The sequence below is a fragment of the Ornithorhynchus anatinus genome, chromosome 5 (genome assembly GCF_004115215.2).
Source record: "Ornithorhynchus anatinus isolate Pmale09 chromosome 5, mOrnAna1.pri.v4, whole genome shotgun sequence".
NCBI lineage: Eukaryota > Metazoa > Chordata > Mammalia > Monotremata > Ornithorhynchidae > Ornithorhynchus > Ornithorhynchus anatinus.
This window is the reverse complement of record NC_041732.1, coordinates 46,841,344-46,854,770: the sequence shown is the minus strand read 5'-3', so window position 1 is coordinate 46,854,770 and position 13,427 is coordinate 46,841,344. Positions and strand designations below refer to the sequence as shown.

Sequence of the window (13,427 nt, the reverse complement as noted above, 5' to 3'; positions counted from 1 at the left end):
GGAACTGCTTGGACCAGCCAGGCCAAGGCCTCACAGACTTGGAATGACAAGCCAAGGCTGGTTAAGGCTCTGGTTGCTGCAAAATAAAGAGAAGTTGAAGTGGGTATTTTTAAGAACTGTGCCCTTCTATCCCTGGTATACTACCTCTTAAACTTTATTTTTATATTTATCCCTGTCCTTCTCTAATGTTTCTGAATTCTTATTTTTACCTTTCCTTATATGTCTATTGCTGGTCACCTTTCCCTTCTTTCTACCTAGATTGTCAGCCCCTTGAGGGCCAAGGACCATGGGTAATTGTCACCTGTGTAATGTATTCTTTCCCAGCACTTGCTAGAGTACTTAGAGTAAGTGCTTAATACTGTCGCTCTTACTCTGTATGAAGGTAAGCTAAAATAAAGGATGCTGTTACATGAAGTTGAGAATAACCATAGTTTCTTGACCTTAGTATCCTTGACCAGTCTGACTTATGGCCTCACTTACTGTTTTTCAGTGCAATCGACTGTTAAAGTGGTGTCCTGCCCCAGACTGTCACCATGTCGTTAAAGTACAGTACCCTGATGCTAAGCCTGTTCGCTGCAAATGTGGGCGCCAGTTTTGGTAAGCTGATGGTTGGCTACAGTATCCCTCCCCCCAACCCCGCCGGCCAAAAAACAACAACACGTTTCTGCCTGTGATTTTCCTGCTCATTCTCAGCAGGTTATCAGGGATACCATTGTTTCTCTAATGCAGGCAGGTTCTTGATCTTCGACTGGTGATCTTGTTCACGCTTTTCTTTTTCTTTTTAAACAAGAATGATTGGAATAAGGGGTAAGAAGGACAAGTGTCTCCTTGAAATGTTTTCTGTCTGCTTCCTTGCTGATCAAAGTAATATTTTTATATGATATTCATTTTTAATGGATTGAAATTATAATTGGTCAGGATTATATTCCTATTCTTTTCAATTATCTGAAGAGCTGCTTCTCTCTAATTCTCTGCCAAATTGTGGAAGCAGATGAGGGGAGGGGAAGAAAATAAGACTAGAACAGCCTTTTTTAAGCAGATATGTTTTTGAGTAAGCTCAAGATGTTTGAAATTTATATGAAAAATTTCATAAATGCCCATACATTTTAGAATTAAAAATGATTAAAGACCTTGCCCCCTAATGTTATAAAGCACTAAGGATTTTGAGAGCACATTTTAATTAGCAACTAAACTTTTATCAGAAATTAATTCTATAGAAAACGTGGTTAGAGAAAAGAAAACTTTTTGGCATGCATTATGGCAGGTTATATGTGGTAGGGGAATTAACCTTACTTAAATATGTTGCATTTATATTCCATTCACTTTCAGTAGGAATACAATTTGTCCACTTTGTCTTACCTGACAAGGCGTGAGATGTTTTTGTTCTATTTTTTTAAATCAATTATAGGCCCAGATGTCCATTGCTTTAATTTATTACAAACTGTTTGGTGAATCCTGTTGAAATAATCACTTGACTATGATCAAGCTTCCTAAACAGGCCCAGAATCTGCCTGAGAAAGAAGTGGATTTAAAGCATTACTTTGCCTCACTACTGAAATGGAAGCAACAAATCCCTGGGAAGCATTGGGCCTAAAATCTTTATTTGGTTCAACCAGCTTGACTTTTAGAATGGCTTCCAAATAGTGGTTCAGAAAGTTCAGAAAGTGGTTAAAGAAAAAATGAAAATGGCCGTGAAGGCCCTATTCCATGCTCCTGTTGATATGATAATCAAGAGTAACATGGGATGCTAACTGAATGAAATCCAAGTTTTGTCATTTTATCCTGTGAAAGAAGAGTGTGCCTAACTACCTGTATGTCACTTGCAGCTTTAACTGTGGAGAAAATTGGCACGATCCTGTTAAATGTAAGGTGAGTGTGCCAGATGCATTCATTTCTGAAAATGTTTGTATTTAGAACACTCGCTCACCTCCACAAATGGCAGCTTCGTGTGTGTGAGAAGGTGTAAGTCACAGTGCTTGGCTCTCTCTCACCAAATGTAAAATCAGGCCTGGTTTACATTGGAAACACATTGGCACGTGGTACTCAAGGCATGTGGGTAACATTTCTTAGTAATTAGGGGAATAATGACATTTCCATACATTTTTACAAGGAGTTGGACAAATAGTGAAGATTTAATCTAAGCAATGCACTGAGTAGTAGCCCCCCAAAAGCGTTTGACAAAGTTTTAAACTCTATTTTCCAAGTTTCTCCCTGAAGGTGTGCTTTACTTTAATGCTTAACCTAGTTAGCTTAAAGCAAAGGTGTTTTAAACTTATTTTAAAATGAGATTTTTGTGCCTAAAGTCTGGTCCATACCAAAAAAGGCACATTAAGTGCAGTTTAGAAATACCCTCATTGTTGAGTGTCTGGAATTTTAATCCAAAATAAAAGAACTACCCGCATTATTAAAGTTACTGATCTTAATGATAAATTGACTTATGCAGTTTTACTATTTGCATATCAAGAAAATGCTGAGAATGAGAATATAATTTCTAAATATTGGATTTACAATATATATTTCTTTCTCTCCCTCTATAACCATCATTCCAAATAATATAGTGTAGTTAGCATAGTTCATTTAATGTGTAATTTCCCTTTAATGTAAAGCACCCCATCAACCATGCATGCCCCTTGGAGGGTTACCTGAAAATGACATGTAAATAAAAACAGAAAAGGGCTTGGTATTACTGTTAGTCTTTTTCCCTCAAGTAAAGCATAACATCGATGCTTTTTTATCCTTGCCTTTTTAGTGTTTGTGGTGTAAGTTCAAAGACGTGCTTTTTGTTTCTAAGCTTTTTGTTGCAACTTTTTCCATAACAGTGGTTAAAAAAATGGATTAAAAAGTGTGATGATGACAGTGAAACATCCAATTGGATTGCAGCAAACACAAAGGTTGGTATGTTCCTTCAATAACTATAAAATGGTACTAAGAGACATCACTTCCTCTCTTTCTCATTCTTCCTGCTCTCTAGTAAGAAATGGAAAACTAGAATTTTCAGAGGATTTTGTTTAAATGCTATCGCCAGCCTATTTGGAGTAGCAAAATCATCTTTTATTAAATTAAATATCTAACATTTTCTCACACAGTTAAGCTCATCGGAAGGACAGAGAAAATGGAAACCAGTACTAGAATGCCCGTAGATCAGTAATGCTTTCTTAGTAAATGTGTTTTCCTGTTTGTCTGTTACTCAGATGTGTTTAATGTAATGTTTACACCACTCGTGACTTGACTATGTTGTATTAATTTACATGGCTGCCTTGAAAAATCCTCTGAGATTGCCTTTTCAGGAGTTATTCATTTCTGCTGGGCAAGATTCCAGATGGAGATTGATAGAAAAGCTAGCTGCTAAGATTTTATTATATAAAAGGCTTGGGTCTAGCTGTATCAATCAATCAATGGTTTTTATTGAGCGCTTAATGTTGTCAGAGCACTGTACCAAGTAAGCGCATGGGAAGGTACAATAGAATAGAGTTGGTATGTGATCTTTACCCTCAAGGTGTTTAGTCTACAAAAGAAAGGGTTGTTTTTTTTTTCAGATTCTAGCTTTACATTAGCTTTCTTTTTGTGAGAAATAAAAGTTGGAGAAGGCATCGGTTTAAAATAAACTTGATCTGTCCACCTGGGGCTCCCAGTCTAAATACGAGGGAAAACAGGTAATTGAATTTCTGTTTTAAAGATGGGGAAACTGAGACATAGATACGTGACTTGCCCAAACTCACGCAGCAGACAAGGGTCAAAGTGGGGATTAAAACTCAGATCCTCTGACTCCCATACCCGTGCTCTTTCCTCTAGGCCATGATGCTTCTCACATCATTATAAGTTTGTGGGGTGCGCGGTTCAACTCTCAAACCTTTGATTTCTAATCTATTGACTGTCATTGGTTTCTTTTAAACTTTCTACCCAGAAATATTGGCCTAACAGGGCTGAGATATATTCAAGGGTGGTAGTTCCTATTTGCTACATATTTAATAGCGTGAGCTCACCATAAGGTAATGTGGCCAAATAAAGCTGTTTTAGTCTGAAAAATCGAGTGTTCTTCAGGGTGTCAAGATTCACCATAAATTTGCATATCTTAAAATTCAATCTAGATTGAATTAAAACTCAAAATTTATCTTCCCACGCAAACCCCATGACTTTGCCATCACTGTAGACAACAACATCCTATCCACCCTATCTCAGAAGTCCGTAACGGTGGCATGATCCTCAACTCACCCCTCATTCAAAATAATAATAGTAATAATAATAATAATAATAATAAAAACTGTAGTATTTGTTAAACACTCTGTGCCAAACAATATTCTAAGCACTGGGCTAGATGTGGGTCTCACATTCTAAGTAGGAGGGAGCACAGTTATTGAATCCCCATTCTGCAGATGAGAGAACTTAGGCATAGAGAAGTTAAGTGATTTGTCAAGGCCACACAGCACATTAATGGTGGATCGTGATTAGAACCTAGGTCACCCGACTCCCTGACCCGAGGATTTTCCCCTGGGCCACCCTGCTTCCACCCATATATTCAGTCTGTCACCAAATCTTGTTGGTTCTGCCTTCCCAACATTGCTAAAAACCTGCCCTCTCCTACATCTGAACTCGTACCACTTTGTTCCAAGCACTTATCCTAGCCCACCTTCACTATTACATCAGCCTCTTTGCTGACCTCTCTGCCTTCTCTCTCTCCACATTCACTCTGTTACCTGGATCTTTTTCTAAAAAAAAAATTGTGCGGTTCATATTTCCCCACTCATCAAAAAGTGGTTGCCCATCCACTTCCCCATCAAACAGAAACCCTTTTAAAGCACTCAATCCCCTAGCCTTTTCCTGCCTTCAATTTCCTACTACAACCCAAGTCACTCACCTCCCCCCTCCCAACCTTACTTACTCATTCTTCCTCGATCTCGTCTATCTCGTCACCGACTCCTTGCCCACGTCCTGCCTCTGGCCTGGACTCCCTCCCCCTTCACATCCGACAGACTCTCTCTCTCCCCCTTCAAAACCCTATTGAAATCACATCTCCTCCAGTAGTCTTTCCCTAGTCCTCATTTCCCCAATCCCTCTAGCGTGTGCGTTTCCTTTGCACTTGGATCTGTACCCTTTATTCGCCCCACTCTCAGCCCCTCACCTCTTATGTACATATCCATAATTTACTTTAATGCCTGTCTCCCCCTCTAGACTGTGAATGCCTTTTGGACAGGGAATGAACTGAAACAGTAAGCGCTTGATAAATACAACTGATTAATTCTAAAGTGAGGAGTTTGTCCCGAAAGGAGGCATCCCTAAATTTAAATTTTTGAAGGCAAAACCATTACTTTATGAAAAAAGCCATTGCTTCCTTTGAAACCCTTATGACCCATCTGCCCTTACTCTAGCAACCCTCTTTTGTTTCCTAAAGGTCAGAGGTTATTTGGCACGATGTCAATTCCTGTAAGTCCTCTGGACTTTTGCCACTTGGAAGTTTACTCATCAAACATGGTTGAGCAAGCTTCTTTATATCAGCCTTGAACTACTATAGTGATTTCATGTAACCCTTCATAGCCTGGCGTGGAATCCGGACCTCCACGGATCAGATGAATCTCGTGTATTCGCATCATGAAGTTAACATCATTAATTAGCATCAAATCAAGTTTAGTTATTCTGCATATAAAATGATTGTAAAGTATTTTGGCCATGTTTATAATGACAACAAACTGTAGTTTTTCGTGAAACAAATGATTACTGTGAGAGTTGTTAAGCACTTACTATATGTCAGACACTATGTGCCAAGCACTGCAGAAAGTGCTGGAGGTACATACAGCTTTAGCAGACTAGGCACTGTCTCTTCCCCACCTGGGGCTAAGATCATTTATCCTCATTTTACAAATGAAGAAACTGAGCCACAGAGAAGTCATTTACCCAAGATTTCACAGCAGGCAGAGGGCAGAGCAGAATTGGAACCCAGGTCTCTGGACTCTCTGGCCCCTGCTCTGTTCACTAGGCCATACTGCTCAATACAATTTTGCCCAAACTTTAGTTGGGGTTGTTAAACTTAGAAGAAGACCAAAGTAAAACTGACAGTTGTCCTTAATTAAATGTTTTGCTGAGTTTTCCCATTTAGGGAATATAGATGAAGAGATCTTTAGTCCGAGGATTTAAAAGGATTTCCAAACTCTTTCTAGGCAGAGTGTGGTAAAACCAGCCTTTACTTTCGTTGTTTTCTAAAAGGCAGCAAGGTGAATTTGAAGCCAGGTGGCCTACAGATGACTAGGTCTACTCTGCTTGCAAAAAAAGTCAAAATATTTTCACCCCAAGCCAGGAATGTTGTCTATGAATCTGGAATTTTTTTTTTTAAATCCCTATTATTAATTTAAACATGGAAACCTTGAGCACAGCTTGTAAAACGGGCTCTTTAGAGGGTATGTTGTACTTCCAAGAGTGTTGGATCTGCGATTTGATTAAACTTCAACCTACTTTCTGCAGCTGGAAAAAAGGGGGAAAAAAACCCATCTCCATTAAACCCCAAGAGCTGTAGAGTTGAGAATATTCATGGGGAGAGAAAGAGAGTCAGAACAAAATGTACTTGCTTGTTAAGTGGACTACCTGGGAAGAATATATAGAGGGTAAGGCATTAGTTGTTTTTTTTTAATTAAGCAAGTGGAAAATAATTTTCCCTAGAAATTTCAAATCTTGTTTTTGTTTCTTATTGGAATAGCCTTTGTGCTTAAGGTTAATGCAAGATGGTATCCATATTCAGTGAGCTTTTGTGTCTTCCTGTTGAGTATCTGCAGGAGTAAGATGTTTCTGAGTTATTGTTTTTTATAGATTCCTTTAGCTGACAGAAACTTTCTAATGGTAAATTTCTTGAGGGCCGGGATTTTATTTGTGTGTGTGTATGTGTGTGTACATATTCACAAATACCATAAAACAGTTATGTCTGCTAAATCTGTTGCCTTTTCCAAGAATTTAAGACCGTGATTTGCACACATTAGGTGGTCAATAAATACTTTTGATTCAATTCAATCTGTAATTCATTTGCGAGTTCTTTGAAAAATATGGGATGCTATTATAGATTCTTTGATCCTGCAATTTAAAAAAAAAAAAGCCCCCATGAAAACTTGCTCTGGGAAGAGTCTCCGTACGTATCTCTTTGGGAAGTTGTGGTTGTGTTTTTGTGCGTTTTTTTGGTGGTCTGCTCAATATTTGGTAAAGGTAAGCAGGAACTAGATGAGAAAGTCCTTGTTTTTGCTTTGTATTTTGGTTACTTATAGACAAAGACATGATAGAAGTGAATTCTGTTTATTTCACTCCCTTTCAGTAAGAGTAAGAATTATATTGTGGTGAGTGCAACTTGACCATGTTAACTTTGACCCAACACTTTGTTTCTCTTCATAGGAATGTCCCAAGTGTCATGTCACCATTGAGAAGGATGGAGGTTGCAATCACATGGTCTGTCGTAACCAGAACTGTAAAGCAGAGTTTTGCTGGGTGTGTCTTGGCCCTTGGGAGCCCCACGGATCTGCCTGGTAAATTGGTGGAATAAAAGCTAAAGGAAACACTTTCACTTCCCAAAATTATCTATGCCAACGGAAAAGGGAGCAATGATGCAGTTAATTAGGAAGACTAGGTGACCCCATATCCAGTGCTCGGGCCATTCTGGGCCTGTTTTCTTTCTGCCTACTCCCAGGAATCACCTAGAAGGAGTGAGGAAGTAATCTGAGGCCCACAGTGTACATCCACATCCCCTTCCCCAGGAATGAAGAAGTAACCCCAGTAGTGTCTGGTAGAGCTCTAAATGGGCTGAAATTCTGGTGACTGATCCATACTAAACCTCAGACCTTAAATCTAAATCAGCTGGAGTCAGGTGGCAACCTAGGGCTTATTTCTGAGGAGTGGGTCACATGAGGAAAGTTAGTGTGGGGATCTGGCAAAGAGAAAGTGCCTTGGGAATGTATAGGAGGACCCAGTCCTGATGGAATATGGGGAATTCACCATCTGGGTCATCTGGAGTGGGCAGTTCTTTGATGTTTTTTTTCCCCATCCACCACTTCAGTAAACTTTATTTAATCTCTATTTAAGGTACAACTGCAATCGCTACAATGAGGATGATGCAAAGGCAGCCAGAGATGCACAGGAGGTGAGTGCATAACCTTTGGGGAAAGGAGACTTGAAGGGAAGCACCCAGATACTTTTGTTCAAGGCCTTTTGGGGATGTTGAATTGGCTCATTTACAATAGGTAAAGGCCAGATATGAGAGTTCTTGGGTGCAGCTGCAGTTGTTTCTGGCATAAGAATTAGGCAAGCATGTTGACTTTAGAAAAGGGAACAAATTTATCCTATAAAAACTACGTGAATTCCAAATCTTCATGTAGCCATAGTTTCTTTTACACCAGATCTTCCATTAAGGTAAAGCGCGGGGTGGCACAGAGACACAGATAACTCTCTCCTCTTTATCCTCTGTAGTCTAGTAGCTCTGAAATATTTTACCTGCAGGAGGTAGTATATTCACAAAGTAATATAGTTTCCAACTAGAAAAACACAAATACTACAGTTCAGTTACTAAATGAATTAATATTTAAGTGAATGGTAAAGATTGTGCAATACCAGCACAGTAAATCAATAATTCCTGTTAAATATCTGAAAGAGAGTCCCCTGGTGGTATAAAGTCAGTTCTCTCCTGTCTCTGTCTGATCCTTCTCAAATTTCATTCACCAGATCCTCTATTTCCCACTCCCTACCGTGGGAATCTCTCAAGACTCAGTTCTGGGTCCCCTTCCATTCTTCATCTACACATGCTCCCACAGTTTCAACTACCATCTCTTTGTGGGTGACTCCCAAATCCAACTCTTCAGCCTCAGACTCTCTTCTCACCTGTAGTCTCATATTTCCTCCTGCTTTCAGGACATCTCTGCTTGGGTGTCCCAATGACATCTCAAATGTGTTATGTCCAAGACAGAACTCCCGGTCCTCCCATCCAAACTCTCTCCTCCATCCCTGACTTGCCCATTACTGTAAACAACACCATCACCCTCACTGTCTCAAGCCCAAAGCTTTGGTATTGCCCTCAACTCCTCTATCGTTTAATCCACATATTCGGTCTGTCACCAGATCCTTTCGACTCTATCTTGACAGCATCCCTAGAATTTGTCCCTTCCTTTATGTCCCAACTGGTCGAAACCCTTATCATACCCCACTTGACTACTGCATCACCCTCCTCGCTGACCCCCCTGCCCTCAGTCTCTCCCCAATTCAGTCCATACTTTACTCTGCTGCTTGGTTCATTTTTCTAGTAAATCATTCTCTGTATGTCTCCCCACTCCTCAAAGATCTCCAAAGTCTTATTAAATTCACATCCCCTCAAGAAGCCATCCCTGACTAATCTTTCATTCATTTTCCTCACCCTTTTCATCTTCCCTTCTGCCACACCTATATATTTGAGTCTGTACCCTGTAAGCACTTTGATATTTCACCCCTATACCCACAGCACTCATGTACGCATCCTTCTACTCTGCAGCTTTTCCTGTCTCTAATTTATTTTAATGTCTGTCTCCCCCAGTAGATTGTAAGCTCCTTGGACAGGGATCATGCTTGCCAAATCTATTTTATTCTCTCAAGCATCTAGTACGGTGCACTCTGTACGAGTAAGCCCTTAATGAATATTGTACTCTACACACAGTAAGCCCTTAATAAATATCATTGATTTATTTGATTAACCAGAGTTTGCATATAGCACACCTACTTTAACCAGCACTTTTTGATTCACTGTATCATGCTCTGTCCACGTAGATGCAGGTTACAGTAGCATTTTATCTAAAATACAGAGTGAAAATATACCTTTTAAAATACTAAATTTTAAAATAATTCACTTAAACCTCCTTAAAAAATGACATGGAAGAAAAGAGTATTCAAAAGTTGAACCCTCTCTCCTCTCCCCCAACCATACTGTAAAACACCCGTCCACCACAAAAAGAAGCTCCCCTTTCTGCATTCCCTCCTGGCAACATATTTGATCTTCAATGCTGAAAGAAGGGAAGCTCCAGGAAGGCCAGTACATCCCATTTAGACAAGCCACGGCTGGCGAGGATCACCCCCGACCACATATTCCAACACTGCGATTCCAGTCTTCTTGTCCAACTCCAATTTAAGACTCACTGTCCCAGAACAGAAGTTTCTGGGACCTAAGAGAAGTCTATGTCTCGATTTGCTTCCCTCCCCCATCACCCCTGCCACCAGTTTCTATCCACACACTTGGAGAATTTGCTCAGAAAACTTTGGAAAAATGGTAGTTTGGCCTCTGAAGAGAAGCAGCACCCAGTCTCTTCATTGTAGTGGTTCAGGCAGAGGCAGGTTTTTATCGTTCTGATTTACCATGCATTCTGCTGCTTCAAAAGACCAAGCACGAGAATCGTCATTCTCGTAGCGAGCGGCAAATATCACGAATAGCCTAATGCCCCTTTCGATGCTCTTAGTACAAGCCGGTTTCAAGAGGATGTTGAGACTTGACCCAATCCCAGCAAATGAGCATTATGCCGTCAAATCTTTGGCCAAGTCAGGGGATGTAAGGGAACTAGGGGTGTTTTGGGTGTGTGTTTTGGAACTGGGGACCCTAAAGAGTCAGGAAAGCGTCGCACCCGGTTTGGTAGATATCTGCCTTGGACCACTGCTTTGTTTTAACTTTACGGTCTTAATGTTTTTCTAATGGGAATTAACACAGCGATCCAGAGCAGCCCTGCAGAGGTACCTGTTCTACTGCAACCGCTATATGAACCACATGCAGAGTCTGCGCTTCGAGCACAAACTGTATGCTCAGGTGAAGCAGAAAATGGAGGAGATGCAGCAGCACAACATGTCCTGGATTGAGGTGCAGTTCCTGAAGAAAGCAGTCGACGTCCTCTGCCAGTGTCGTGCCACACTCATGTACACTTACGTCTTCGCCTTCTACCTCAAAAAGAATAATCAGTCCATCATCTTTGAGGTAGGGAACGTTCTGAGCAAGGAAGCCACCCGTAGGGAATGTTCTGAGCAAGGAAGCCACCCTTGTCCCAGAGGGCAGGCTGAGGCTCGAGAAGCAAACAGCCTACCGTTTGTTCAGCATATCGGTTTGAGGAAGAAAATAGTAGAAGCCTCTAGTTGGCACGATTCTAGAGTCGGGCGTGTAGTATGAAAATGCGGACAAGGAGCTCGTGGTGAGATTTGAGGGATTTTTCCTGAGATCTTAGCGGATTGCATCATCTCATAACATTGGCCAAGTTCCCAAGAGAGATGCCCTCTAAGAATTAAATTATCTTTCTGATGAGTGACCTGGAGTGGCTGATAAAATGTATGTGGTGTGTCATGGGAGAAAGGTGCTTTCAGAGATTGGGTGGGGTTGGTCTTCATTTTCATACCACTCTAATGGGCTCACCCATGGTGTGTTAGTGCCAAAGCAGAGTAGGTTGTGTGTGTACCTAAGAGGCGGGGAGGGGAAGGAGAGAGACAACAGAGCCCCAGTCTGTCGACCTGGCCCCAGCCTTCCGCTGATGTCTAGAAAAACCCAGATTGGCAGAGAGGCCTTGCAGAAATCCAGCCCCGCTGCTGCTCCTCCCTAAAACTCCTCACTTTTTTCCCCAGTCCTCCTGTTAGTCCATGGGGAAAGCGGTTGGTGGGGTGTTGAAGAGTCGGAAATTCCTATACATGTGTTGGAGTCTGTGATAACCAGCCCTCACTGAGGAGGCTTTCTGCGAGGAAGTAAATTTGGTGGCGCAAACACCGTAGGGTCGAGGAAGCCAGGGTTTGTATGGTTCCTGCTCCGGTCTTGCTCCAGTACTGTTGTTTTTCAAAGCTGCCACAGCATTAAAAGGAAATGGGTCCAAGGTGACATGTGTAAAACAGGAGGTAATAGTGGTTTTCTAAATTATCTTTTTATTCTAAACCTTCCATTACAGGAGTAGTAGTAACAAATCAAACAATATTCCAGGGAAGAGAACAAAAGAAAAATTGTAAGTTGTGGTTGCATAAAATGACCATTAAGGGCTCTAAGGACCCGAAATTCTTCCACACAGTGAATTCTGCCTTTGTCCCTGGCCTTGGTGGGGAGAAGGAGAGGAGCTACTGAAGCACAGCTCTGTTTCTGCAACCCAGGCCAACTGCCCTGATCTTTTAAAGAAAGGGGTAGATGACTGGTCTCTTCAGACTCCTTAAAAAATGCACCCAACAGAGAATTAGAGTCTAGAGTGCCCGATCACCCGCTTGGAGCTGGGTTTTCTACAAATAAATCAGGGAGGGGTGCAATTATCCTGAAGGAAGGAGGACAAAAGTAGCTTAAATTATTTAAATAAAGTAATTCTTGCATGGATTCCTTTTCCCCTCTTCATTTTTTTTTGATTCTTCAAGTTAGTGGGGAGTTGAGGTTGTTTTGTGTTTGATTTCTTAAACAGTGTTACAGATGGATTTTGTTGCCATTATTTCTCAGAATGCAGCCCCGTGTAAAGCAGGGAATACTTGCATATCTTCTTTGATTGTACTGGATAAAGAAGTTAAGGTAGTGAGTGTATATAGTCCTTTCAAAGAGTTTTGACAGGATACATTTCTCAAAAGAGAGGAAAGATTTCTGGGCAAATGAGAAGTAAGTTGCTGAATGGACAGTGGAAAGTGATTTGTAGCTTTCAAGTATAACAGCACGGAAGGTGGAGTGAAGGCACTGAAGAAACTAAAAAGGAAATGTTTTGAACCTAGGGTTCAAACAGGAGTAGAAGTTGAGACAAGAAGCAGAGGGAGGTTTAGAAAAGTGAAGAAAGAGCTCTGAAGGCAATCAGTCATATTTATTGAGCGTGTGCAGAGCGATAAGCACTCCTAATGGAGTTGGTAGATATGTTCCCTGCCCACAATGAGCTTACAGTCTAGACGGGGAGACAGACAATATAAATTGATTATGACTATGTACATAAGTGCAGTGGGGCTGCGAGGGAGGGAGGGATGAATAAATAGAGCTAATCCAAGTGCAGAGGTGACGCAGAAGGGAATGGGAGAAGAGAAAATGAGGGCACAGTCAGGGAAGGCCTCTTGGAGGAGGCCTTGCTCTTGGCAAGGAAGTGTGAGTAACTTGTACCTGAGGAGAGTGAGAGGGAGCCATCAAAGGGCATGTCGCGTAGTGAAGAAAGCTTTTTTTTCTCTCCCTCTTCTTTGCAGAATAACCAAGCTGACTTAGAGAATGCTACAGAGGTGCTTTCGGGCTACCTGGAGCGAGATATATCCCAAGATTCGCTTCAGGACATAAAGCAGAAAGTACAGGATAAGTACAGGTGAGCAGTTCATCGGGCAATATTGAGAAGTAACTTTTTCTAGCCATGCCACTCTGACATGGTAGGTGATAGTGGGTTTGAGTAAGCAAATCCGGTTACTGAGCGGCTGCCGCCGTGTTTCTTACGGACTGCTTCTACCCCTCGGGCGAGGAGCGAGTGCTTTCGAGCGTAGAGGAA

General features: G+C 41.3%; 1 protein-coding gene across 3 annotated transcripts in view; it reads left to right on the top strand.

Moving 5' to 3' along the window:
- Nucleotides 1-13,427, top strand: part of ARIH1 (ariadne RBR E3 ubiquitin protein ligase 1) — an 87,250-nt gene that overhangs the window by 66,940 nt on the left and 6,883 nt on the right. For all 3 annotated transcript variants that reach the window (XR_003759667.2, XR_003759666.2, XM_029064292.2), the window contains exons 7-13: nucleotides 491-597; nucleotides 1,827-1,869; nucleotides 2,820-2,891; nucleotides 7,366-7,496; nucleotides 8,050-8,107; nucleotides 10,685-10,945; nucleotides 13,138-13,250. Coding sequence is in view for 1 of the 3 variants with exons in the window: in XM_029064292.2 (XP_028920125.1) it covers nucleotides 491-597; nucleotides 1,827-1,869; nucleotides 2,820-2,891; nucleotides 7,366-7,496; nucleotides 8,050-8,107; nucleotides 10,685-10,945; nucleotides 13,138-13,250 (785 nt within the window). In the remaining 2 variants the exon portion in view is untranslated. The remainder of the gene's footprint in view (nucleotides 1-490; nucleotides 598-1,826; nucleotides 1,870-2,819; nucleotides 2,892-7,365; nucleotides 7,497-8,049; nucleotides 8,108-10,684; nucleotides 10,946-13,137; nucleotides 13,251-13,427) is intronic.